The following is a 26,648-nucleotide window of genomic DNA, read 5'->3' as shown; positions in this document are numbered from 1 at the left end:
ATCAATTAAAATATTTCAACATTATATTGTATTGTGGAAGATAAAAGCATAATATAAAAATGTGTTTAGAAGTGCATATATTGTTTAGTATTATTATTTTATACCAAGGGTCTGTTGAATGCTGTATTCTGATTGGCAGAAAAATGTTCCGTGGGTGTGCATTAATTTCTGATAACCGCACACCTAACTTGTCAAATGTCTTAAAAATAGGCACCAGAGCAATGTTTGTGGTAACCGTGGTATAAAAGGAATAACTGACTCCGGTCCTTTAAGTGATTTGAGCCTCTTCGCGTCGTGCCGCATTGCACCTTGGGTGTGCATTATTTTCTTATAATTCAATGGCCCGTTGTACCTTGTAAGTCACTTTGGATAAAAGTGTCTGACAAATGCAAATGTAAATGTAATCCCACTACTGGGTTTAACCCAACAGTAATTTATTATTAAATAGTTTTTTGCAATTTTGTGGTATGTCTCAGATTTCCAGCACCTCATGCCAGGATGGCTGCATTGTTATGCTCTTTCAACTCAAAAATAACTTAAACTTTAAAAAACAGTCTTGAGACACCTGCATTCTGTAATAATTTAATTTCACAATGCCACAAGTTATGCCTCATAGTCATTTATTTGACAATTTTACTTAAGAACTCAAAAAAAAAAAAAAGAGGAAACATCTTGATTGATGACTGATTCATATTTAGCATTAAATATCCCTTAACCAGCAAGCAAGCAAGCAAGCAAGCAAGCAAGCCGAAATTAGTCTTTGGCAACAAAAATTCTATATTAATGGATCTTAAAGTGCCATGTGTAGTGTACTAATGCAGTTATACTGGTCAGCATATCTTGCAGATCAAAAAACATTACAGTGAAAAAGATTCATAGCCGTTCCATGCCATATTTCTAACTCTAACACTTTTTCTAATAGGTATCTCGTATTTTGGCTGCAATGTTTTTATCGTATGTGTTAGTGTGCTGTTTTAAAAAAAAATGACTTGAATGTTTAGTCAAAATATTGATTCCTTCTTGTCTCTCTCCTCTCAGTATAAATGTACATGTTGACATAGGAGGTCAGCAGGTCATCCATTTTATAGCCCTTAAAAATGAAAGTAAAAATAAATGTAAGTACAGTATACTGAATTTAATATATGAAAATTTAAGTTCAAAATATAATATTCTGAGTTCCAGAAAATATAGCAAAAAGCAGGTTTATCACTTCTAGTCCTAAAACACTGTGAGAAGAAGGTACAAAAGTATGCGGTACCATCCCAGTGAAAGCTTTTGTGCCTTTTTTATGACAATATTCTAATATAATTTAATCTACAGCATTTGTGAAACTTACCAGAGATGTTTCACACAAAATTTTGTTCCCTTTGACAAGGTTTCCAACAGTCATGTGGAAGTATGTGCTGCCACTGCACCAATTTGCTATCTTGTTATATGGATGCACCGCCAGAATGTCCTTAAACAGTCAAGGACATGAGATATTAAGAAAATAAATCCTAACAAAATCACTCTATCTACAGACAAAGGTATGATTTGTGATACAATGTTATTTTGTAACCAAGCTTATTGGAGCACATTTCACAATCTGGCATGACAAAAATATGAAAAAATGAATTATCAGTTGTTATTATTTATTGAATACCTTTGTTTTGGGGTGGATAATTGTGACACCCTGTTTGCTGATGGCAATCCTCACAATGTCAGGGAAAATAGGCTCTGATGTTTGCTGTAAAATTCATGCCATATTTTACACACAGGTTTTTAAATAAGTAATGTCAGCATATGTCTGTTTGTAGCGGAGTTAAATGTCCTTACTTTCACTTCAAAAAAGGCACAGCCAAATGTGGGCCATTTATAGATAATCTTTAAAAAGCCAACCATGGCCTGTTCCACTGTTATGTCTGCTTGCTTGTTGTATTCAGCAATAATGTTCTGTTAATAGATGTTTGCAAACGAGAAACACTTTAGGAGAGCAATATTGCTTATAGATTTATGCATTAAGTATAAACTCTTAGTGAAATACACAATAAGGCTTAGTAGAGCATTTTTTAGAACTGACCTTCTTCCATTCATCGGATGACATGGCTTTAAGTTGGTCATTGGGCACCAGTTCCTTCAGCATCTTTGGAATCATAGGAAACTGAGATTTATCACTGCCCACCCTAGCTCTGAAAAGCAGAGCACCAAGATGCACCATGTCTTCTTTAGTGCAATGATGATAACCTCTCAGGTACTTAGGCAACTCCTACAGTAAATAATGTGAAAATGTGAACATGGCACAACATTTTAGACCTGTAAATATTTTTTAAGATTATACCAAGTCAAATCATACAAATCCAAATCTGTGGATTTCTAGTACCTGTGGGTAATGAAAGATGAGATCAGCCTCCACATCTCTTCCAGGAACAACATTTAACCATAGTTTTCTCATAAAGAACACCATGTAAGACATGTTCACTGGACCACCTACCAAATAGAAGAGCATCAGGGAAATCAGTCATCTGCTCAAACATACTTTGGATTTTATTTTAAAATGTTGTAGCACCTAAACTGAAGTACACTCACTTTGATTCACTCTCTTTACTTTTTTGGACCAATCGGTAATCTGTCTCAGACTGTCAAAGAAGTAGTCAGTTTCATTTAAACCCAGAACCTGAAATGAAAATTTGAGAACAATGCAGCATTTAATTAACAACGAAACATGACATAAGCCTGCTGGCAGAGCCATAACAACCAAAACATTTAGGGGGTTTTCACTGTTAGTTCCACCCAAAAATTTTGAATGAGCACTCTAAAAGTGTTGGGTTATTTTCCCAACCCAACTCTGGGTTGAATTTATCCAGAAAATATTTATTTTTGACCCAACAATGGAAAACAACCCAGCATTCTGGGGTTGGGTTCATCCCTTTTTGACCAAATGTTGAGAATAACCCATAACTTTTTGTTACTAACTTTTCTGTTGGTTAAACATTACTGAAGAGTTGTTACCAACCTTATCTGGAGTTTTAACAAAGAGGCTGAAACCATCTGCTGAAACCAACACAAGTTTCTTGGCAATGGCCTGGACCAGATCTTTTATCCTGGTGTTGGTCGCTACCTCAAAAATCTGTCCAAATGGGATAATGCATGACTAACATTGGTGACATTTTGTTTTGAAGATTGTATTGTAGGAAGTTAAAAAATTCAGTGATGTGCGTGACCCTGCCTGTGAAAGTTCAGTTCATTTTTGTGTGTGTTACTGTTTTCTACATAAAACCATCCTACATCAAGTAAAAACCCTTAAGTGAAAAATACCCTTAATATCTTTAATATTGACTAAGTTCAAGTCAAAGATTGAACTTTAAATGAAATCAGTAGGTAAAATCAAACTTTGATGATCCTAATCTCTAAGTTAGATTATGAGACTTTTGCCTGAAATTCACAGACAGTGTGACAACTAGTTTCTAGTGTTTGTTGCATTACCTCTTGAGTGTCATTAGGGAAGAAGATTTTGTGAAAGATCTGGGTGCTGTTCTGCTGAATAGCATCTACCTCTACTTGGTGAGGTGGAAGCTTCCTGGGATCTATTCTAAAGCAAGAAACAAATTTCATCTTACTTGTAGAGGTACTATAACGGCAATTTTTAATGAAGTTAGTTCTGCTCACAAGATGTCTATAGCAGTGTTTCCCTAATGTGGAAGTCTCAGAACAGTTAAATTGTCCACTGTCCACCAATCACCCCTGGCACTTTTCTGGTGTATGCTTGAGTTTAGCATGCTGGGCTAATTGGCATATAGTGGGCTTTTTAATACGGAATAACTAAACATTAAACCATTACTGTGCCATTAACTGATGTACAGTAAAACAGCATTAATAAGAGGTTATTATATGGGATGTTCATGCTGTTACAGGCTTTACAGCATACTTTATACATTCAGGAACATAACACATTTTCTGAGAGATGATTTGCATATGCTGTCAGAAGTAAATGGTCCCTAGCTGTCACTGTGGTGGTACCCTTTCAAAAAGTACACCAAAAGAGGTAATTTTAGTACTTCAGATGTACATTTTGGTACTAAACAGTGCATTTTAGCACCAAATGTAAATATATCTGTAGCTGGTTCATATTAACCTTAAGTGATTCTACCAAACTAACATGATATGAAGTGTAATATTTATCCATTTAAATATTTTAAGCTTCTACCCAATAATAATGCACTTTGAATTACAAAAGTTTAGTTAGCGCTGTTCATTCTACAAGGTTAAATGCACAATAAGTGGCAATTGTACCTCCGAGCCTCCTGCATCCTCTGGAGGCAGTCACTGGCCAGTGGCTCTCTTTTGCGGGTCTCAATGAAACGTTGGGCATGTTTCACCAGAGAGTTACTGGGTGGGAAGAGACCACAGCACAGCCACAGCAGCTGCCAGCCTTGCTCTACACTGTACCTGATTGAGAAAAAAAATGTACCGTCAAAGGGCAAAGTTGAAAATGATTACACGTCATCAGGAAATGTGTTTAGGTAATATAAAATGACATGTATGTTATAAAACACCACTGTAATCTATACTTCAAATTAAATTTAGAAACAATAAATAATCAAGGTAAGATAAAAAAAAAGAAAACTGGATATTAATGGAGCTAAAGGTTATGAAGTTCCCTCTCAACGCTATAAAGACCAAGCTGGCTTTGGCGCAACTAAAATCCCACAAGAAATCTTGGGAAATTGTTTTTACATATCTTTATACAAAGGTCACATCTCAGCATGAATGGCTCTTTTTAAGTTTGTTTGCATGTACAAGCGCTTTTATTTTAAATATAAAGGAAATTTTAGGATTTTTAAAAACATTAAAAACAAAGACGTAAAAAAAAAAATTATATTCTGCAAAATTTATACTGAATAACCCAACTTGTCACATTATGTTAGCCTGGTTACTTCATTTACTTCCTGGGCCTGTTGACGTGGACAAGAGCGACATTATCATAATTTCTCCCGCTTTGACTCACAGCCTGTAAATTAACTCCTGTCAGCATTGCATTGTGAGTGAATCTTTCAAACATTGTAAGGAGCGTCATATTTCCAGCTGATGTATTGAGGTATTCAGGCCAACCACAACGTAGATTAGAGAGCATGAGCTCACCAGAATTCGTACATATTTTACGAGTTGGCTAATGAATTCATATGAAATTAATGGTGCAAAAATTTAAGATTTTTATGAAAAAACAACAACGAAACACAACCCCTAACCCCGCACCTAACCACAACGTCACAAGGGTCAAGGCAAATCGTACAAAAACATATGTGGTCTAATGAATTAATACGAATTAGCCAACTTGTAAAATATGTACGAATTCTCATGAGATACCTTTGGATTAGTTGGCCAATCAGGGACACAGCCCTTTCAGATTGATGAGTTTTGTACAAAATCAATGCATTTGAGGAAGGCAGGATATCTGGAGCTACAAAAATGTAAGGTATGTTGAAAATATTGTGTTTTTTAACCATAAACCACGCAAACACATTGTATTATACCAAATATACAAAATAATGTTGTTTTTAGAAATGAAATAGGTGCACTTTAGTGGAAAAAAGTATTTTACTTGAGTACTGTGCTTAAGTACTTAAGTTTTTTGAGTATCTGTACTTTACTTGAATATATTTTTTTCTGAGTACTTGTGACTTTAACTTCACTACATTTGAAAGACAAATATCATACTCTTCACTACACTGTAAAATAACGTTCTACCCAAAGTAGAAAGTAATTTCTATGTAGCTGGTTTTCCCGTGTGTGCATTTTTTATGACTTGCAATCTGCCAGGACCTTTCACTGTTGCCAAGTATTTGAGTTTTCTCAGGGTTTTCCGTTTAGCTTTGAATGGCCATTTGGCTGATTTTTTTATGCAAATCTGGCAACCCAGGGATCAAGCTTTGTTATGCTCTGCTGGCTTGATTGTATAAATGAGCGTTAACTTAGCGTTCACTTTTATAAAAAAAAAATTATCCTACAAATATAATCCCTAATGGTGTCAGACCTTTGAATCCCCCAGCATTTCTGTTTGAACAATACTACTAACCGGTTGTTATTGCTAGTCATTTGTTTCATGATCTGGCAGTAGATCTCATCTCTCAGTGCTTCATTTTGTGTAGGTGGGCCAAAGATCTGATCTGTGAGTTCCAGAGGGGTCTGAATCTGTCTGGTGGGGTAGTCACCCATATATTTGAGAATAGGTGCACACCATATCAGTCAAAGAAGCACTATTTTCAGAATTGTATACTAGTATTAGAATCAGATTAGTTGTCACATTTCATGTTGCTGATTTGAAACAATGCAACATAAAAAAACGCTATATAAATAATTATAGGGTCTTTGGATTATTTTTTAGACATAACTTCACTACAATACATAATGTATTTAATGTGACAATGTACTGTAATGTACATAACACATTTTATAAATATTTTAGCTTTTCTAGTAAATGATAACAATGTAAACATTCATAAGTATTTTAATGTAGTTCATAAAAGTATTTAAATTGTAAAAATGTGGCAAAGGATATCAGTGAAGGCCTGGCAGGCTTGAGGGCTTAAGTCTGGATTTCCAACCAGTCTCTTTAGCAGGGGCTGTCTGATGGGCTCTCTGGAGTTTGCCCATAGCCTCTCAGGCCCTGCATTTTTAGTCATCACCTGTCTGTTCACATCTTTGACGGGTTGCCTGGAAACAGTGGGTCATACCGGTCATTATTGTTTTGCTTTTTAGTTTATATAGTGTGATACTGTATGTTGTATCATCTTAGTCTACTACCAGGTAGAAGCAAAATGACTAGTATAGGAAGGCACCTGAAAAACTCAAAGGCGAACTCTTTAAGGGTTGCAGGAGCCACTCTCTCAGTTAAGGTTCCCTTAAAACTGTTATCTATGATGGTCTTTCTTTGATCAGGGGACAAGCTGATCAGGCTCTAAAAAGCAAAAAAATGAACAAGTAAACACTACTGATCTTCACAGGTCTACTTTTTAAAGCAGTTCAAAAAGGAAGGTTTAACACATATTAAACTTCTCACCAGGACTTCATTGGTCGGCTTTGTTAGAGTGGGAAGAATCAAAACGGCGTCCACAGGAACTGCACCAATTTCTCCGGTTCGTTCATTCTTACCCTTCAACCAGCCACGCTCAGCAGAAAACTCATCATCTTTAATAAGAAGAATGAGCTCTGCCTTCTTAAAGCTGAGAAATGTTCGATCATCTTGAAGAAAATCCAAACCATTTTTCATTAGACAGTAACATTATCAACTGATTCAAGGTTAAAAATATGCATTATTTGTTGTATATAACAAACTTGTAGCTTATTTTCTTCACTGACCTTGTCTGTTAACCTCCTGTAGGGTCACAGCATAATGTGAACGTTCTATGAGGCCTGTTAGGAGCATGGCTACCAGCTCAGAGATCTCTACAGCCATTATTGCATTTAGGGTGAAGTCTCCTTTTAGGGTTAGCAAACACAAAGACTTCCTGTCTCTAGAAGACAGACAAAAGACAGAGGGAACTTTAATATTTTTTGGGTGAGATATCACTTAAATGACTGGCAAAACTAATAGAAAATCGGAGAATATTTTACTATTATAGTAGGCAGCACGATACAAGCTCACTAACAAACCTAACAGTGTTGACCCCAGTGATCTCAGGGTAGGACAGCGCAAGAAGATTTTTCTCCCGTTCATCTAAGAACGTAATTCCCGAAGAGTTTATAGCAATGATGAACTTGTTCTTCGGTAGGGCAGGACCTGAATATTAAATTAATATCACTTTAGTTATTTTAGTGCCAGAATTAGCATCAATGTAATTAATAATCAGCTTAGAATTTCATACCAGATAACCTGACCGCCTCGAAAAACTTGGAGAAGAACATAGGCCACTTTTGACGAGAATAGTCAACCACCTCTGCCTTGACGTTAGCAGTCTTGGTACGGGAGTTTATATATGGACCCTTGTTGAAAAAATTAATATTTTAACTATCAGCCAAGTTTGACTTTTAATTTGAAGGGACGTACGCACTAACAGAAGCATCTCTACCTGGGCATGTGCTGTGCTGACCATTTGGACCCACTTGGCTTCTGACTTTGCCTCCAGTAGTTTGGAGTTAATGCACTCACGAACAACAGACTCAGCATTCTCCATACTGCTGTTAGATCCATACTCAACATAAAAGTGCTTTGCTGCAAGCTCAACATAGTCTTCCTCCTAACAGAATGACATATATTTTTCTCAGTTATGTACATGCACTTATGTAAAGACCTAACAATTAGTAACTTAGGTGGATTTCTTCCACTTTAATGTTGAGAAAGCTTGTTTCAATCTAAACATAACCAAATAATTTGTCTCAAAAATACCTTCTCACACAGGTACTCTCCATATCGGAGGCCTCTGATGACCTGTCTGTATATAAGGTCTGTGCTGACAATGTCTTTGCTGCAATCATGCCATGGTGTGAAGATCTCTTTACGGAAGTAGAGACGCCAGGGGGCATGTTGCTCCTGCCCACCCTTTCTCTTTACTTCCTGTTCACACTGAGAGATAGCATCCATCACATGCTCACGGCCACTACCCAGAGACCACACCTAGAGAGAGAGACAGCAGCAAACTGTCCTATACAGGGCTCAACAACGATCTTCAATTTAATGAAATATCTTTAGAATATGTAATAATTGTTAATCTTGGTACAAGTCACATACTTTGTCATATAAAGCCATGTAAAGTGAGAATCCAAACATGTCCTGAAGGTTGATTTTCTGTGAAAGAACTTGGCAGACCTCCTTGGAAGTGGATGCAGAATCTACAGGTAGACTGATGGTTCTCCCATCCATCAGGGTGACTGAGATGGCCATGTGTTTCTTGGACTTGGTGGCCTGTTATTGAAAAGCAAAAGCATGAATTAGACTACTTCTAGTGGTCATTTGGCGCATTGGTAAAGTTTAAACGTCTTCACCTGGAGTTCTAACCAGCTGGGAGGCTCTCCACGAACTCCATTCGCAACAGTTCGCCTCAGTCTCTCTGCGCAGTATGGCGCATATCCTACAGGCCCAAATCGAAGAAAACTTTGCAGGTACTGTAAGGAAAAGTGCAGATATTAAAAACAACACAATGTAGAGTCCAGATAAGTGTGCTACTACAGAACTGAATAATCCATCACAGTTCACCTTAATAAAGCGATCAGTAGGAGGGAAGATGCCCAAGCAGATGGAAAGAAGGATCCAGCCACGGAAGAAGCTACCACGACTAGGGTTCTCTTGGAGCTGCTTACAGATCTGGCAGTAGATTTCATCCCTAACAATGAGAGGCGGTAAGGACTTGGAAGCAAAACATCTGATTTCATAAAAAGATTTCTCAGTTTAAAATAATTAACAACCTGAGGTCACGTCTGACAATAGCATATCCAACAATGATATGCAGCTTTTCAAGAGATGTCATTGGCCGGTCCAGAGTAAGTCCATCGGTATTCATTTCATCTTCTTCGCTAATAGTTTGCACGGTCACTGGTTTAAAAACGTCAGGCCCATCCTCTGACTTAAAATAGAAATTATGTATTAATTTGACAAATATGATGTTTTAATAACAGTAATGAGCATGAATGTATACATCAGTACTACGGATTTGTCATTTTCAAGCCAATCTCACCTCTTCTTCAATGAGTGATGGTTTTCTGCTAGACCTTCTGATTGGTGGATTCTTTGCAGGTATGGAGGATCTTCTGGTTCGGGACGTTAGATCAGAGAAAGTCGAGCCTTTTCTGTTTTTATGCTCCGGTATAGCAGAGAGTTTGCGGTTTTTAACAGTGTCTTCTGAAACACTTGATGCTCTTCTGTTTCGAGACAGAATGTCTGCAAAAGTTGATGGTCTTCTGTTGCGCATAGCTTCATCTGGAATAGTAGATGCACTGCTGTTCTGTGTTTTTCTTGAATTTCTTATCCTCTGAAAATAATGAGACCAAAACTTTCAAAGAATATACTGTGCATATTTATACAAAAGATTTCTTTCAATGACAGAAAAAATGTAGGTTAAAGGGAAACGCCAGTCAAATATCAAAATGTCCCCATGATTCACGAGCCCTCAAGCAATCCGAGATATATATGTCCATCATCTTTCAGACGAGCACATTTGGACTTATTTTAGTAAATGTCCTTGCTCTTCCATGCTTTATAATGGTAGAAACAGCTATCAGGAAACAACTTCTGACTTTAAACCCCCAAAGAGTGCATTCATCCTTAACAAAGGTAATCAACATGGCTTCAAGGGGTTAATAAGGTCTTCTGTGGGTAATCAATTTGATTTTGTAAAAAATATATTAATTTTTCAAACTTTATAAACTGTGATAACTAGCTTCCAGTAACGACACCATATTGGAAGAATTTTAATGTAGTCAGTGTTGGTTGACATAGCTACGTTACACACTCGCATGAGCACAACATGGTGTTGTTACTGGAAGCTAGAATTATAGTTTCTAAAATAGAGATATTTTTCTTACAAAATCACATCAATTATCCACAAAAGACCTTAATTAACCCATTGGAGCCATGCGGATTACTTTTGTGAAGGATGGATGCACTTCAAAGTCAGAAGTTTTTCCATGATCCCTGTTTTTTACCGTTATAAGCTTGGATAAGCAAGGCCATTTACTTAAATAACTCCAAATGTGTTTGTCTGAAAGATTATGGACATATATCTCGGATTGCTTGAGGGTGAATATATTATGGGGTACATTGATTTTTGGTTTGAGTATCGGTGCATAATAAACAGAAGTCCACTAACCTGGTCCACGCCCACCATATGGCTGAGACGTCTACCCTGTCTGGAGGCCACATCTTTCTGCAGGGAGCGATCAGCAAAGATTTGGTCACTTCTAGAGATCTGCTGAATCTTTGGTTCAGGAAGATCACCCATAAATCTCAGAATCATCCACCAAACTGTTAGTGAAGCCTGTAGAGAAGAACAGTAGAAATAGGTTTTTGATCAGTCCTCGTAGCATGCAAGCATAATACTGCTTAAGAGTTCTGTGCATAAAAAGGCAAAACATAAATAAATAAACCAAAGAATGGTTGAAGATCAAAAGTGGCTTTACCACTACATCATTCTCATCCTCATGGTAGAGCAGGGGCTGGCGCATTCTTTGGCGAATATGTGTAGATGTGGCTGCACCCTGGAAGTACATGGAAGCAAACTTGGAGAAGGAGTACTTATCCAAATCATCATAGTCTTCTTCTGGAATCTCCATCAGTGGAGCATCATCAAGGTCCACCTCCTCAAGTACTGTCCGTTTTCCCTCCAAATCCTAAGCAAACACACAAAATTGTTTTCAGCCACCATCAGTAGCTTTTTAATGATTGTTAACTTTTTCTTTCTTTGAGAATCTTGATCTCTAACCTCAAAACCGACAGGTGCCTGGCCCTCCTGTCCTCCAACCATGCTAGGCAAGAAGCCAAAGATATCATCCACCATTTCCTGGTCATTGATGGCCCCCAATTTCTCAGCTGCCTCTCTTTCTCTTTTCTGCCGCAGGACTTCCTCTAACTTCCTTTGTCTGTCTAGAACAGCAAGCTCTTCTGCCCTGCGTTCCTGAAGCGAAAGGAAAGCCTACACACACACAGCATGATTTATGATTAAGATACAGCAACAGATCAAGAGGGTAGTATTATATTTTAAATGATATTTGGTCAACCAAACACCTACATCTCTTTGCAACTTTTTTACGGCCTTTCTTGCTAAAGTTCCTCTCGTGTAAGCCTGCAGTAGGATCACTGCCTCTCGCTTTCGTTTCCACTCCTTTCTCTTCAGATAGCCACGGGTCTGAGCCTGAAGCAGCAAAGATGCCTTTCTCTTTTGCTTATACTGCCAGGCCATCTGGCGAGATCGCACTTGAGCCTGCAGACGGGCAAAACCCAACTGGACCTGCAGAAGAGAAGTGACACTCTAGATGTGCTCCGTTCCAAACAAAATCTTAAGCAATGGTGTTTGTGAATCAACTGTTGTCTCAATACACATAAGCACTCATTTGAATAAAAGCATAGCAAATGGGACACCCTATTGTCTTATGTACTTCACGGGTGCATGCAGGCAAAAGCCATGAGACCACAAGACTACAGCAAGTGCATCAGTTTGGGACAGGCAATACATGTACAGTCATCATACTGTAGGTTAGCTCTCTTTTCCTCAGACTAACAGGAAGTGACATCAATCTGCTCACCACTCTGTAAAGCCTTTTGGCTTTAAATCCACGCCAGTTTTTCTGAATGACCAAAGCTGCTCTTCTCCTTTTCACGAACCCTTTTCTGCAGCATAACAAAATGGCGGTTAATCCAGTGTTATGGATTTTATAGAAGCATGTCAGAGATCATCTTGTCTTTTACCTGTATTTGTATCCTCTCAGGACTTTTTGAATAAGAAGTGCCTTCCTGTTCAAAGCATTGTCCCGTGCCATTTCCAAAAATGTATCGTGGTAATCCTGACACCAATACATAGAATATTTAAAATTGTTGTTCTCTGACAATTCTGTAGCATTATCTGTAAATTCACCTCTGTACCTTCAGAAACACTTTGGTCTTGCCGATCTTCCAGTCATCTTCAATCAGTGCATTCTCACAGATGTTTTCGCAGCATTTCTTGATGCTTTCCTTTAACCAATGAAAGGAATTTTCAGCACATACAACTACATAACTAGGTAATTTGTATTCTATAAGTATAAGTAGGTAACATAACATGGGGATAAGTAACCTAAAAATAAAAATTCTGTCATATTTTACTTAAACCTCATATTGTTCTATACAATAAAGTTGGATGAAGACGCCAGAAGTACTCTGATCCCATATGGAAGCTTTATGTAAGGAATTGGGTGAACTTTAACTACTTCTTAAACTAAACAACTCCTTTTGGAAGAACAAAAGTCATGCTGGTTTTGACAGACATGATGCTGAGTAAAGGACACCTGAATTTTCACGTTTTCTTTAAAACGTGTGCCAACTTATGTGACACAGGCTGAATAACTGTAAATACCAAACATAAATCATCATAATTCAAAAGCATTCTCACAGTTTTTGGGTCACAAACACTCGTCCTCAGTAGCACGCGGTAGCGATCCAGAAACTCTTCAAATGTGTGGCGGATGGGATAGCCGGCTTTCCTTATGCGGATAGTCTCCATCATGCCGGAGTAACGAAGCTGGCGAATGCACAGCTCCCTGTCAAAGAGCTAAGACAGAAAGATGTACATGTTGAACTAAAAGTAATGTGGAGAGAAGGAATGTGAAACCATGTATTTTATAGCTAAAGAAATTAAACCTACCATAGGCTTCTTGAAGTCATTGGGTTTAATACAGCGAATGAAGAATGGCTGACAGGCAGTTAGGGTCTTCATTAAAGAGTCCAATGACTGTCGAAACTGACCAGCTAATGTGGGAACTTGCTTTGTTTCATTTTGCTAAGGGAGTGGCAAACAAGATGGCGAGACAATTAAAAAATTACATCCACCACACAGCAAAATTGTCTGTAGACATGTGATAGAAGGGCAAGGCATGGAAGATCTTGACAGGCCTTCACAAAACCCACACCATGAACCATTTTTTATTACATCACAAATTGTCTCATAACTACATGGTAAAGGTTTACCATGTAGTTATGAGACAATTTGTGATGATTAATGAATAAATGTTTTTATCGCAGAGTATGCTTACACACAAGATGAAAAAACGTAAAATTTCAAGTTTATTTACATCACATCGTGTTTTGAAATTTCAGATTTTGATTTTGTATTACTTATGCATGTAAAAGTCTCCCTGTAGTAAATAATTAAAACTCAGTTAAAACTTATCTTTAAGCATTATATTAGCATATATAAACATTTAACCTATCACAGTAATTTCTTCTTGCTTTAAAACAGCTTAAATCTAACTCTACGCTTGCCTCATTTAGTATATGCAGATTTATGAATATGCAGATTAGTCCCCGCTTCTACTTAATTGCAACACTTGGACCATAGATAAATCTATGCCAATTAGTCCCCACCTCCACTCTTTCGCACCACCTCGAACCATATATATACTATGCTACAGGTTCAGACATGTTCGGTCAATATTGGTTTCACACATTGCACAGGTGAACTGCACGTTTGCAATATTTGATTGACAGGACAGCTGCCTCGATGGTTGCCTAGCAATTCCACATGTTTAAAACGTGTTTGGCATGATTGGCTGCTAAATGCTAATGTATGACTTATGTTTCAATTATTTTAGTAGTTATTTAGTGTTAACTTACCCGGACTGCGTTTCGGTTTACGATAACGTGGCCGTTACTCGGTTTTTCATCAGCGACGGTGCTGAGCTCTTTGTGGAATATTTGCTTTAGGAGCTTATTTGATGATGTGCGCACCAACTGGATGACATCACTACTCAGAGCATCTCTGTTCTTCTCAAGAAAACCTACATGTGCAGCAAAAGTTAAGACACATTTCCATTAGATCCATTTAAAACAAGACAAATGTGAATTTTGATAGCTCATTCATACCTTTGGAATCATAGTAGACAACTCCAGCAAAATGCAGGATTCCAAATTTTGTGTCATGATTATTTTTTGGTGACATATAGATATCACCCCTCCCATGAACCTGATTCATTTTGTTAAGCATGGTGGTGTCTGTGCCCTAAACAAACATCACACACTGGTAAAACATTTAAGCAGCTAAAGATATGGTACATGAATATTGGAATAACTGTACAGCTGGCAGTTTGAAGACATTTATAATCACATACTCATTAGAATAAAAATGATAAAGGCAAGTCTAAAACAATAGCAGCTATATTTTATAACCTTGGGGAAGCGACTCTCTTCATCAATAAGGGAAAGAACGTTGAGAGGCTTCATGGCCAGCACTTCAAGTGTGCGTTGGTTGTCCTTGAAATCAATAATCTTCCAGACTATGTCTTCACGGGCATATTCCTGCTGTTCAAGCTTGAAGACATGTTTCACAAAGAACTGCTGAAGCTGCTCATTGGCAAAATTGATGCAGAGCTGTTCAAAACTGCAGAAACCAGACATAAAAGAACATTACGTTCTTCTAAACCGGCTTAATTTCTTTAATGAATGCCTAAACTTAACCTTTTTCAAAATATCACTTTTTACATTCTACAGGTAAGTAAAACCAGTATTGGACAATGTGAAAGTAAGTAAATGCAAAAAAAAGGTAATTTATTGGATGAACTATTCATTTAAGGGAAAAAGTGTGAGATGTTTAAATTACAAACCTGTTGTTTTGAAAGTTTTCAAAGCCGAAAATGTCCAACAAACCGATTGAAAGTCGGACATGTTTGGGATCATCGGGAGTCGGCTTGTAAATGGCACTGTTGATTTTCTCCACAATCCACACAAAAAGCCTTCCATAAATGGCCTGCACACAGAAAGAATTTGGAAATGCTAAGTTAGTGAGTGAATATTAGATCTCATACAGCATGAATCATTTAATAGTACAGACATTCAATCGTACAACCTTTAAAAAGGCATCTCTTCCATCCATGGCTTGTCCTGAGGTAAGAGGCTTAGACAAACTCTCTCTGTTGGTCATCAAAGAACGCCGCGTTAAACTCATTTCCAGGACATTTGGGGCTACCTGCAAAAAAGGTCTATGGGCTTAATTGTGTTTGTTTGTTTAAAAAAATGTATTTAGTTAATAAGAAAAATATCATAAAGTTTGACCTCTAATAACTGTGTAGCCATTTTGAAATGAGAAGAGGTGAGTATATCACAGCCCTCCATGTTGTTCATGATGGTTTCTTATAAAAGTAAAATAAAAATTAAGCTCATACAAGCATTTTATCTATAAAATAAACATTTTGTTTTGTGTATTTAGCTGATGTTTTTCCTCACCTTCAAAGTCTAGGTTTCCCATGTGGAGGATGGATGCCAACAGCTTGTTAATTTCCCAGGTTTCATTTTCTGTGAATGTCAGGATTTTCATTGCTGAACGGAAGTTAGCATACTCCTTTATGTCATCACGCCCATCACACGTAGTGCAATTACCCTAATCCAACATAACCACGTTTAATGTAACAGTTACACAAAATGATGTTCACATTTTTTAGGGCCATCTGTGGGCCATTCAGACTCATTTCTGGTATAATGCCCAACCTTGGTTTATATGCTCTTAGAATGACTAACAAAACAAATGTGCATGTATAAGTGAAATAGTCAATATTGATCAATACCATGGTGAGATAGTTATATTCTGCAGCACTTCCCAGAGACAGGATCTTCTTTTGGTCAGCTGGCATCCCCATCAGCATGCAGTAAAAGATGTGGTAGTTTCTCTCATCTAGGGCCTGTGCCAAACATTACATTATTGGAGTTCAGGCAGGTCTACTTTTCTTGAAAATCCTGTGTTGAAAAACCTAAAAAAAAATATTCCAGTAGTTTAAATCCGTTTACCTGTCGACAAACACGTGATTTCTCAAGCAGGTACTCTTCAATGCGGGCGCCCTCTATCGCTCCATTTTTGGTAAAGTGTATCTCGATGTATTTTCCAAAACGGCTCGAGTTGTCGTTGCGGATGGTTTTGGCATTTCCAAAAGCTACAAATAAGAATTGACATGAATACTCAAACGCTACTATCAGTGTCTGTAGAATGTCCACTATTATTTCTTCAAATGCCCACATAAACAAATAAAACAGGGTTGTACCTTCTAAAACAGGGTTGGCCTCTAGAATCTGCTGTTCGATCCATGAGCGCTGACCACTTATAGCCGCCAAAAACTGCAGCATGAGTTTGGTGCTCTCTGTTTTTCCTGCTCCAGACTCCCCACTGGTAAACACAACACACCCAGACATTCTTATATCACGTCAAACAGATAAGACTAACAGAACAGAACATATGGCAGATGTTTGATATTACAAAGCTAGTTTGACTTCTAGTAAATATACAAGCCCAGATTGAACCGGAATATACTCGGTTTGAACTGGATATTTGCCAAAAGCATAAACCTAATGTTATTTCCAATATTACGGTAATATTTAAAGGGACTCTTCAGTTTTTTTTGAAAATATGCTCATTTTTCAGCTCCCCTAGAGTTAAACACCTGAATTTTACCATTTTGGAATCCATTCAGCCGATCTCTGGGTCTGGCGGTACCATTTTTGGCATAGCTTAGCATAATTCATTGAATCTGATTAGGCCATTATCATTGCGCTAAAAAATAACCAAAGAGTTTCTATATTTTTCCTATTTAAAACTCGACGGAAAATTAAAAGTTGGGATTTTCTAGGCTGATATGGCTAGGAACTATACTCTCATTCTGGTGTAATTATCAAGGACTTTGCTGCCGTAACATGGCTGCAGCAGGCGCAATGATATTACGCAACCCTTAAAATAGTCCCCTGCTAGTGAAAGTAACCAAGGGGATTATTTTCAGGTGCTGTGTAATATCACTATGCCTACTACAGCCATGTTACGGCAGCAAATTTTTTGATTATTACGCCAGAATGAGAGTATAGTTCCTAGACATATCTGCCAAGAAAATCCCAACTTTTCATTTTCCGTCAGTCTTAGTACACGATGTAACTACAGAAGAGTCAAGTTTTAAATAGGAAAAAATTTAGAAACTCTTTGGTTATTGTTTAGCACAATGCTAATGGTCTACTCAGATTCAATTTATTATGCTAATCTATGCTAAAAATGGTACCGTCAGACCCTGGGATTGGCTGAATGGATTCCAAAACTGTAAAAATCTACTATTTAACACTATGGGCTCTATCTTACACCCGGCGCAATGCAGCGCAATGCGCGACGCAAGTGTCTTTCGCTAGTTTCCACCCTAATTTTCACGTTTAGCGCCGCGTTGTTTAAATAGCAAATGCATTTGCGCCCCCTTTTGCTGGTCTGAAAATGAGGTGTGTTCAGGCGCATTGTTGGCGCGTTGCTATTTTGAGGCAACTAAAATAGACTACGCCATTGACCAACAAAAACCTGGTCTAAAGTCTAAAGTCAATGGCGCAATGTGTTTTATGTTATTTAAAGAGCGCATTAGTAAAATGCGCCTATAAACGGGAGGACAACGCGGGTTTGCTTATCACAAAGTAGGCTACATGAATGCGCAGCAGCACAAAAATGCTTTTAAATATGAAAGATTAAAGGATTGAATGTAAAAGATTATTATTGAGTCTCTTGGACATATTTATAAATGAGGACTGATTATGAGACGTTAAGGCGCAAAGAGCTGCTTCACCAGCCTGGTAAGTAAATAAATGCTTTGCTTTGAACAAATGCGTCTGTTTTTAAATGTTTTTTTTAATGCTACCTCACGGATTTATTGTATATAATGTACCTGTGGATATGGTGAGATGAGAAACATTTGTAAGTAATGCTTAAAAAACTCTTTGCTAAAAAAAACGCTGTCCAAAGTGCTGAAACGTGAGGAGAGCCGTTTGTAATTTCTTTATCTCCTGTTTGTTACAAATAAAGTATTTTTAGAGTACAAACCTTTTCTTACATACTTGTAAATTATGTTTTGATGATATTGGATAGCCATACATTTAAAGCAATTACAAGCCTGCTTTTTACTTCCATGACTAAAAGAAAACGGGTTTTAAAGGTTTTAATAAAAAATAACAATTTCAATACAAGTGAAAAACAACACAATTATTTAACATTAATCTTAAACTGGGGATCGTCTTCCTCCGCTTAGTTTTTCAGTTTACAAAGTCCGTCATTTAAATAGGGATTAGACATAGCGCCAGCGCAACTTGCTTTTAAAGGGGATGAGAGCTGTGACTCTCATTGGTTTACTGCACGTTACGCCCAAAATACTCCCATTACAAAAGGACCTACCCTTTTCGACCATGCGCTCGGCGCAAAAAAATTTTTTCCCGTCGTTAAATTAGCAAAAGTGGATTCGGACACGCCCATTTAGACGTTGCGCTGTGCGCTTTAGACAATGCGCTTAGATCGTTAAAATAGAGCCCTAGGAGAGCTGGAAAATTAGCATATTTTAAAAAAAAGTGGATTGTCCCTTTAAAGAGTTGTTTGATCATTTTTAAATCTGTCCTTTAGGTGGAGGTACGGTAATTTGTACTATAATGCCACTTACAATAAAATGGACAGAGATGTTATTCACAAGGTAAAGAATGAGTTCAGCTATTTATGTATGAATGACTGTAAAACCTAATGATGCAGCATTGGTCCTTGCGGTTCCGGCGCATGTTGAAGTAACAGCTGTCTGCAATGGCGAAAACGTGCGGGGGGAGATCACCCAACCGCCGGTCTGTGTACAGCTGCACCTGCTCTGGAGTGTAGATAGGCAGCAACTGGTAAGGATTCACCGACACCAGAATGGACCCTGTGAATGTCTGACAACAAAAGCGATTGAATAAGTGAGGATTAACTGGCAACCGTTGGTTCAAAACCAGCTATCTAGAAAAGAGGTGCAACAGGCATAAAATGCTTTGAGACATTTGTGAAGATATAGTGGGAAAACTTTTTTTTTTTACTTTTATTTTAATTTACAGATATTTTTATTTGGCAGTAAGATGTGAACTTATCTTATCTTTTACATTTTAAGTTACACAAAAAAAGATAATAGTTAATATTCCAATGCATCAGCATGTTAATAACTAAATAAATGACTGCATAAATAAACAACCATAATAATAAACAGAATGACACATAAACAGGTCAGTCATGTGGAATCATGGGTAAGGGTCAAAGGTGGTTTGGATAAAGGAAACACCCTAAATGCATGGTTACAAATGCTTTAGATATGTTTATTTTAATGGACATCATACATCAGGGTTTAAAACTTAAGCGTCCTTATGAGGTTGTCATATATATAATGCTATGCCTCTTAAAGTATTTTAGGTGACACAATAACACATTTACAATGAGATTTACAGTACGCATTTACTCAGTGTAATAAACTATGAGTTAATATAGCTGGACCTTAAAGGGAACATACAACAATACAATAATACGCAGAGAAACATTTATCTTACAAAACATACGATCCTTTCATTAGACTTTAAACTAGCTGTTTGTTTCTATGGAAACAATCTTGCTATTAAACAGGAAGGGCAAAGAACATCTGCTGAATCAACTCACTAAAGTGAACAAATACATTTAATCCTGAAAGCTTTTCTATTCAAGTCCTTTATGGATTTTGCGATTGCATACATTTTATTCTTTTATTTTGCTGATTTTAGATAAACACATCTTTTCAATAAAATCTGGTGTGTTCTCATAAAGTGCTATTTAAGGACTCACATAGATAGCTCCCTCTTTGTAGCGCACTAGAAGGTTCCGTAACAGCCCAGCCTCATTTAGGTCACCTAGACGGATCATATCATCCACACCCTTCACCGAGGTGGGGTGCATGGGCTTCAGAGGGTTGTCATTCGTAATTTTGTGCTCCTGAAAATTACACAATAGACATCAACAACACTCAATGATATCAGCAACACTAAAAAAAAAGAATATATATATGAGAAAGATTTTCTTTTACCTTTCCTTCATCATCAATGACCTGAAGTTGTCCGTTATCTGAGAGCCGGACTTCGGCTCCGATTGAGACTCCATCACTGCATTCCACCCAAACATAATCTCCCTAAATAACATGAATAAATAATTTTTTTTCAAATGAAATTATTATTTTAACGAAAACTGAATTATTATAATATGTCACAAATTATTCATAACTACTTACATTTCTTAAAACCACCATGACTGAGTTCTTCCCTAACCCAGTCTGAACATTTGAACAAAAGAAAAAATTATTATGAATTAATATCATACCAATTAAGAATTTCTAAGAGCTGTGACTAAGCCATAATAATTTGTAGGCACTTTTTCTAACTATAATAAATGTACAGGCAAATATTTGCCAAGGCATTATAATACCCAAATTAATATAAAATCTTTACCTGTGGGTTGCAAATTGGTTTCGCCTTTTAAGAAACACAACCAGATTTTCTGTGCTTTTCTTTCACGTCAGTTTCCGCAAGTGTTCAGTTCAAAGAAATGGCCTCAAGCGACTGCCTGTGGATGACGGTAGTTTATGATACTTTGACTTTGCTCCCTGATCAATATTTTCATAATCACATTATGATAGAAGAAGTTCTGCCCTTTACATCATAAAACCTAAACAAAAAGGAAAGAGCAGTTATGGGTCATCATTACTAATTCTACTAATCATGCTAAAGAACTCTGATAAAGGAATAAAGCTTCACTTTCATATTTTTAAATGTGCATTGTAGATGCAGTATATAAGCAAGCAACATGTACCCACACAAACACCCCCTGATGATGTCTGAAATGAATTCAATGAGGCCAATAGTACAAAACTAATGAATATTAGTAGACTAAATGGTTTTCTAAAATTGTTTTCTGTTTTACATAATGTTTTTTTTCCATACAGATTAAAAGCGGAACCTTTGGACCTGTGTTAGTGAGCAGAGGGCTGAGTTCTGATCATAAAGGTGCAATAAAGTTGTAATTATCATGGTTGCCATAAATATCATAGAAATGTCATAGTTACCATCATGACTCCACCCATTATTTAGAGTGATATTTTAACCTAGCAATATGGAACTCCATTGGAGGAATTCCAAATTATCCCTGTATTATTATAATGTATTTTTTTATCCATGACAATTATCTGTCGATGCATTTGTAACTGGTTCATCCTTTTGTGCTGATCATTATTTACATTTTATGCATTTGGTGGACGCTTTTAACCAAAGTGACTTACATTTATAAGGTATACATTTTTCTATTAGTTTGCGTGCCTCAAACCTATGCTCTATAAGCTATACAGAGCACATTATTGTGACCTTTGAACTTCACCAAATTAGATTGAGTTGTTATTGTTGTTGTATAACAGCATTCAGCCGGTTACCATAGCAGAAGGATGGCACATTTGAATGTCCTTGATAAAAATGTATTAGGTAGCATTACTTTACTTTTTAAATACTAGTTATTTTTGTACATGCTGACACCCAAAAGACCCTTAAATAGATAGCTCACCCCAAAATGTTTATTCTGTCATCATTTAATCACCCTCATGAATTACCTTTTACTAGTTTAATTATAGAAAAACAGTCGGCACGCCAGGTGCATAGTCTAAAAGGGTTGTACCTATTCTCTTAACGAGTCATGTGTATATTGGCCTTAACGTGCAATAAACAAATCCGAGCCTCATCTCCTATTCCCTTTAAAGCCAGTTGCGCTTGCACCATGGCTATTTAGATGGCAGAATTTGCAAAAGCAAAGACTGAACAATTCTCCAGAGAGGAAATGGACTTGCATTCGTCATTCCTTCAAATAGGTAATTCTGATACTTGCAATGACTAACAGTGTAACCATTGATTAAAAAACCTAACCTAGAATCTTTGGTTCATGCTAATTTAATGCCCTCTCAAAACTTCCAATTTCTTTCCAAAATACTGGAAAAAGTTGTGCTTATTCAATTGCATTACTTTTTTGATATGCATGCCTTGCAAGAAATTTTCCAGTCTGGCATTAAATCACTTGCTTGCTGAAAGTTTATAATGATTTATTATTGGCCACTGATTCAGGTTACTATGCTGTTCTTATGCAGCTGCATTTGATACATAGACCACAATATCCTGATCTCTCACTTAGAGGATTATGTGGGTATGAAGGGGTGTTAAAATGGTTTAGATCCTTTCTGGCTGAAATAACTTTTTCAGTTTTTGTCTTCTTCCGCATCTCTTTTATGTGGAGTCCCTCAGGGCTCCATACATTTAGGGACTATTTTTAGTAAGCATGGCATCTCGTTTCACTGTTATGCAGGTGACTCTCAACTCTATCTGCCTTTGAAACGAAATGATGCCAATTCAGAAGCACCTTTGTTTAGATGTCTTGAGGATATTTAAGCCTGGATGGTCTCCAATTGTTTAAGTTTAATGAAGAAAAAAAAAATGAAATCATTATTTAGACCTGGTTGTGCAAATAATAAAAGATATGGGCGTTTAAATCCCACTGTAAAAAATCTGGGTGTTTTAATTGACTATGATTTAAACAAGATAAAGATATGAAATTAAATCAAGTTTTATCAGTAGAGGCAACTGAAGTTAAGGGTTTCTTGTCCATCATAAACTTTGACAGTGTTATTTATGCTTTTATATCCTGGACATTTGTGCTCACACAGAGTGGCAATTTTAACATGCTATAATAAATGATCTATAAGGTATTTTATGAAGTGTTTTTTATTGTTTGTTAATGTATTTTAGTTGTTATATGCTCTTTGATTCATAATATGTATAGCACTTTGGTAAACACTTGATTATGACATGTAACCATTTTTATCTTTACCATTTTTTATCTTTTATATGTACACAATAATACTCTTTTACATTGTAATGCTTTAATTTTTAATATTTTGCATGTTTGTGCATCCCTGTGTGTGTATTAAGCAGAGTATACATTTGTTGTGCACCCGCCTATATTACTTGCACCCTTTCAAGTCGCCATTAAAAAAATGAAAAACTGTAATTTGTTTTGTAATATTGTGGTATTTTTTGTTTCATTTTTTTAAAAATTTTATTTCATGTGTCCTCATTATCTTTAATCAAAAACGCAAATCACCTCTCCTCCTCACAATGATCTCTTTTTACTTCTGGTCATATGGTATGGCAGGTGAGCGAGGTCCCAAAAAAGATCGCTGCGATTAGCAATTAGCAACATGACCAAACTTCAAACAATCCAATCAGATTTCGATGGACAAATTCAAATCCAGCCCTGCCTTATTTCATTTTTAGAAGCCGGTTTCACTCAGATTATATACGGGTGATTCTCGCGAGATTATACTTATGGGGTGTCATGAAACATTTTGATAAAAAAATAAATGCAAAGTAAGAGTATCAAAATAAGAAGCATACAGTTACAAACATCTCTATATGAACTATTTTGATTTCAAATGACATCATACAAACCAATTTTGTTGTTCCACATTTAAGGGGAAAGTTTCATTACAGCATCGTGTGTCCATGACTGGATTTGGGTTCTTTGACATGTAAATATTTATAAAAAAATCTAAAAAATAAAAAGCTTGTTTTAGCTTTGCATGTTATACTATAAACATTTACAGTAAAGAAGCATGTGGTATTTGCTGATCATTGGTAAATATAGAGACAATAATAAGGAATATAAATGTGTCCAAGAAAAATGTTCTAATCCTCCGCAACAATTTTCAATCATTGTTTAAGCCCTCAAGGAACTAACATTTCAAAAATAAAATAAAAATTGTTGGAAGGGACATAATTGACTGTGACACTCAAGATGGCTACCAGGTAAGCAGTTCTTATTTTTTCTCTCCAGATAAAAGTAGAAATTTTGTTTGTCATAGTACCTAGACAACTTTTTAGTTCTCATTACCAAAACATGAGTTTGTAAATGCATTTACTTAATGTAATATGTTGCGGTTATGATAATTTTTTTTATAATGATAATCAAAAAATGTAAACAATTCTATAGGAAATAGTTTTTAAATCCTCTAGAAATAATGGTTAAAGTAAGTTCAGACCTTAATCTTATATGTGCAAAAACAAATTGTGGCTTCAATGGCTTCTGATGCTGGACACCTTTTAAGTCTAGATTTCGTGAGAGTTACCCATATGTCACCACGGGGAAAATTAGACAATCGATACTTCAGTTTCATGGCAACTTTAAAGGTGGGGTGCACGATCTCTGAAAGCCAATGTTGACATTTGAAATCACCTAAACAAACACATCCCTACCCCTACAGAATCTGGACCTTTTTTTAAAAGACCCGCCCCACACATACGCAACCAAGGCAACAATGTTGGTTAGTAGACATGCCCCCCTTATTGCTGATTGGCTACAAGTGTGTTTTGGTACTCGGCCCGACTCTCTTTTCCAAAGTGTTTTTCAAAAATCATGCACCCTGCCTTTAAATCTAAAAAAATATTACACCATTACACAGGGGCGTCATGCACCAAATTTTTTTAAGGGGGCACAGTGTCAACAGCTCACAGAAATTTGTGCATACACAGACATCAAACGAAATATTATAGAGCTTTCAGTCTTTTCCATGGCACTTACATTTCTAACAATCTGAAAACCCCTGCTTTCATGCAAAAACCTCCAAAATAAAAGTGATGACTAACTTTCATATCAAATCCTATTCAATCGGAATAATGACACATTTGCATCATATTCACATCTGAAACGGCATGTTTTATTTAAGTCTTAATGGCTTGTTTAATTGTGTCATTAATGCATTTTGCACAACAACTACATTATCATATAAAATTAATGTAATTTTAAATCCATAAAGTATATAAACAACGAAAATGACATAAGCTATAGCCACGTGATTGATTTTAATGTTCAATAATGATTTTAAAATAAAAATATGTTTAGATAAAATTATTAGAGGAACGGATTTTTGCATTAAATTTTACCTCATGTGAGCATGTGAGATTCCGCGCCCGCGTGAACTTTGGCGAACTTTGGCGTTGTGCCAAGAAGATGAATCTCTACTAATATAACGTTGAGACGGTCACATTTAAAACCATACATTTTCTACACAGAGAAGGTTAACTGCACATTACCGTACTGGGGTTTGGAAATGTTGTGAGCGTTTCTAACACGTTTTAATTCCTCAGTTAGCCAAATGCAGCAGCAAGCCAGCAACAGCAGAGAGCTCGTGAGCGCGCCCAGACACTGATGACGTCTGCGACTGCGCTCTGACTGCAGCGCCAGCTGCCGCCAGAATAAAAGTAATGTAACATGATCAAAACACGATCAAAACGGCGAAAATCTCCGAAAAGTGACAAGGATGCAGCACAGAATGTATAATATTGTGCATATTAACAGATTAAAAGTCAAATAAAAGATTAATGGACGCTTATTTGATTTTGAGGTTGGATGCAAAATCCATTGGCTCAAAAAAACCAAGGGGGCAGGTGCCCCCTCAGTTTGAATGGGCATGACGCCTCTGCCATTACAGTAACTTTAGACCAGTGGCCGGTTGCATAAACATAGCCATGAGTTAAGACTGCGTCTTAAGAATGATTCTGACTAACTAGCAGTAAGTTAGGGATAATCAGTCTTATTATTTGGATTTAAATTAGACCAATCTACCTTTCTATGTAACATACTTAAAACATTTATGATCAGTCTTGAAGAAAAAAATTCATGACTAAGCTTTTAAGACTAGTCTTAAAGTTTTATGCAACCGGCCACAGGTTTTAGTTGGTCAGTGGCACTGCCATTTTCAGGTGCCTTAAATAGCAATATGCCAGCGATGTGCCTGAATACAACGTTGGCAAACAGATTGGTGCAAGTGCATTGGCTATTTAGTGCTGAACGTGAAAACTAACTACGTCAGGTTAAAACTAGCAAAAAAATAAAAATAACGGCATCTCATGACATTTTATACGGATTTTAGGTAGCTAAGTCCTAATAATTCATAAATCTTTCTATAATTTGCTGTTGCCTGTGACGTTAGGGTTTAGTTACGATTATATCATAAAAAACAATATGTACGAATAAAAAACAAACTTTGTACGAATACATAAGAATTAGCCCACTCGTAAAATACGAAAAAAAATGTGTGAGATCAGGCTGCACCTGGCGTTGCATTGCGTGGGGTGTAAGATAGAGCCCACT

General features: G+C 36.7%; 1 protein-coding gene across 1 annotated transcript; it reads right to left on the bottom strand.

Moving 5' to 3' along the window:
• Window positions 1-368: 368 nt before the first annotated feature.
• Window positions 369-21,080, bottom strand: myo7ba (myosin VIIBa). Its single transcript, XM_065240775.2, has 48 exons — window positions 20,915-21,080; window positions 20,698-20,739; window positions 20,497-20,598; window positions 20,259-20,405; window positions 19,164-19,348; window positions 16,687-16,808; window positions 16,436-16,578; window positions 16,216-16,329; window positions 15,878-16,031; window positions 15,707-15,783; window positions 15,501-15,620; window positions 15,259-15,401; window positions 14,825-15,035; window positions 14,522-14,657; window positions 14,273-14,436; window positions 13,305-13,439; window positions 13,053-13,211; window positions 12,548-12,637; window positions 12,374-12,468; window positions 12,211-12,295; window positions 11,697-11,915; window positions 11,391-11,600; window positions 11,089-11,298; window positions 10,779-10,946; window positions 9,648-9,941; window positions 9,379-9,536; window positions 9,170-9,296; window positions 8,959-9,078; window positions 8,705-8,878; window positions 8,363-8,590; window positions 8,046-8,213; window positions 7,842-7,959; window positions 7,630-7,756; window positions 7,336-7,490; window positions 7,037-7,218; window positions 6,816-6,934; window positions 6,536-6,690; window positions 6,053-6,206; window positions 4,270-4,425; window positions 3,463-3,568; window positions 2,993-3,106; window positions 2,566-2,653; window positions 2,360-2,466; window positions 2,060-2,245; window positions 1,816-1,932; window positions 1,643-1,726; window positions 1,337-1,456; window positions 369-1,090 (listed from the first exon to the last, which is right to left on the bottom strand). The coding sequence occupies exons 2-48, from the start codon at window positions 20,713-20,715 to the stop codon at window positions 998-1,000; spliced, it is 6,657 nt and encodes a 2,218-aa protein (XP_065096847.1). The 5' UTR covers window positions 20,716-20,739; window positions 20,915-21,080; the 3' UTR covers window positions 369-997.
• Window positions 21,081-26,648: the final 5,568 nt, after the last annotated feature.

This window comes from Paramisgurnus dabryanus, chromosome 7 (genome assembly GCF_030506205.2).
Source record: "Paramisgurnus dabryanus chromosome 7, PD_genome_1.1, whole genome shotgun sequence".
NCBI classification, from domain to species: Eukaryota; Metazoa; Chordata; class Actinopteri; order Cypriniformes; family Cobitidae; genus Paramisgurnus; species Paramisgurnus dabryanus.
Note: the sequence above shows the minus strand (reverse complement) of the source record. Positions and strands in the feature narration are given on the sequence as shown.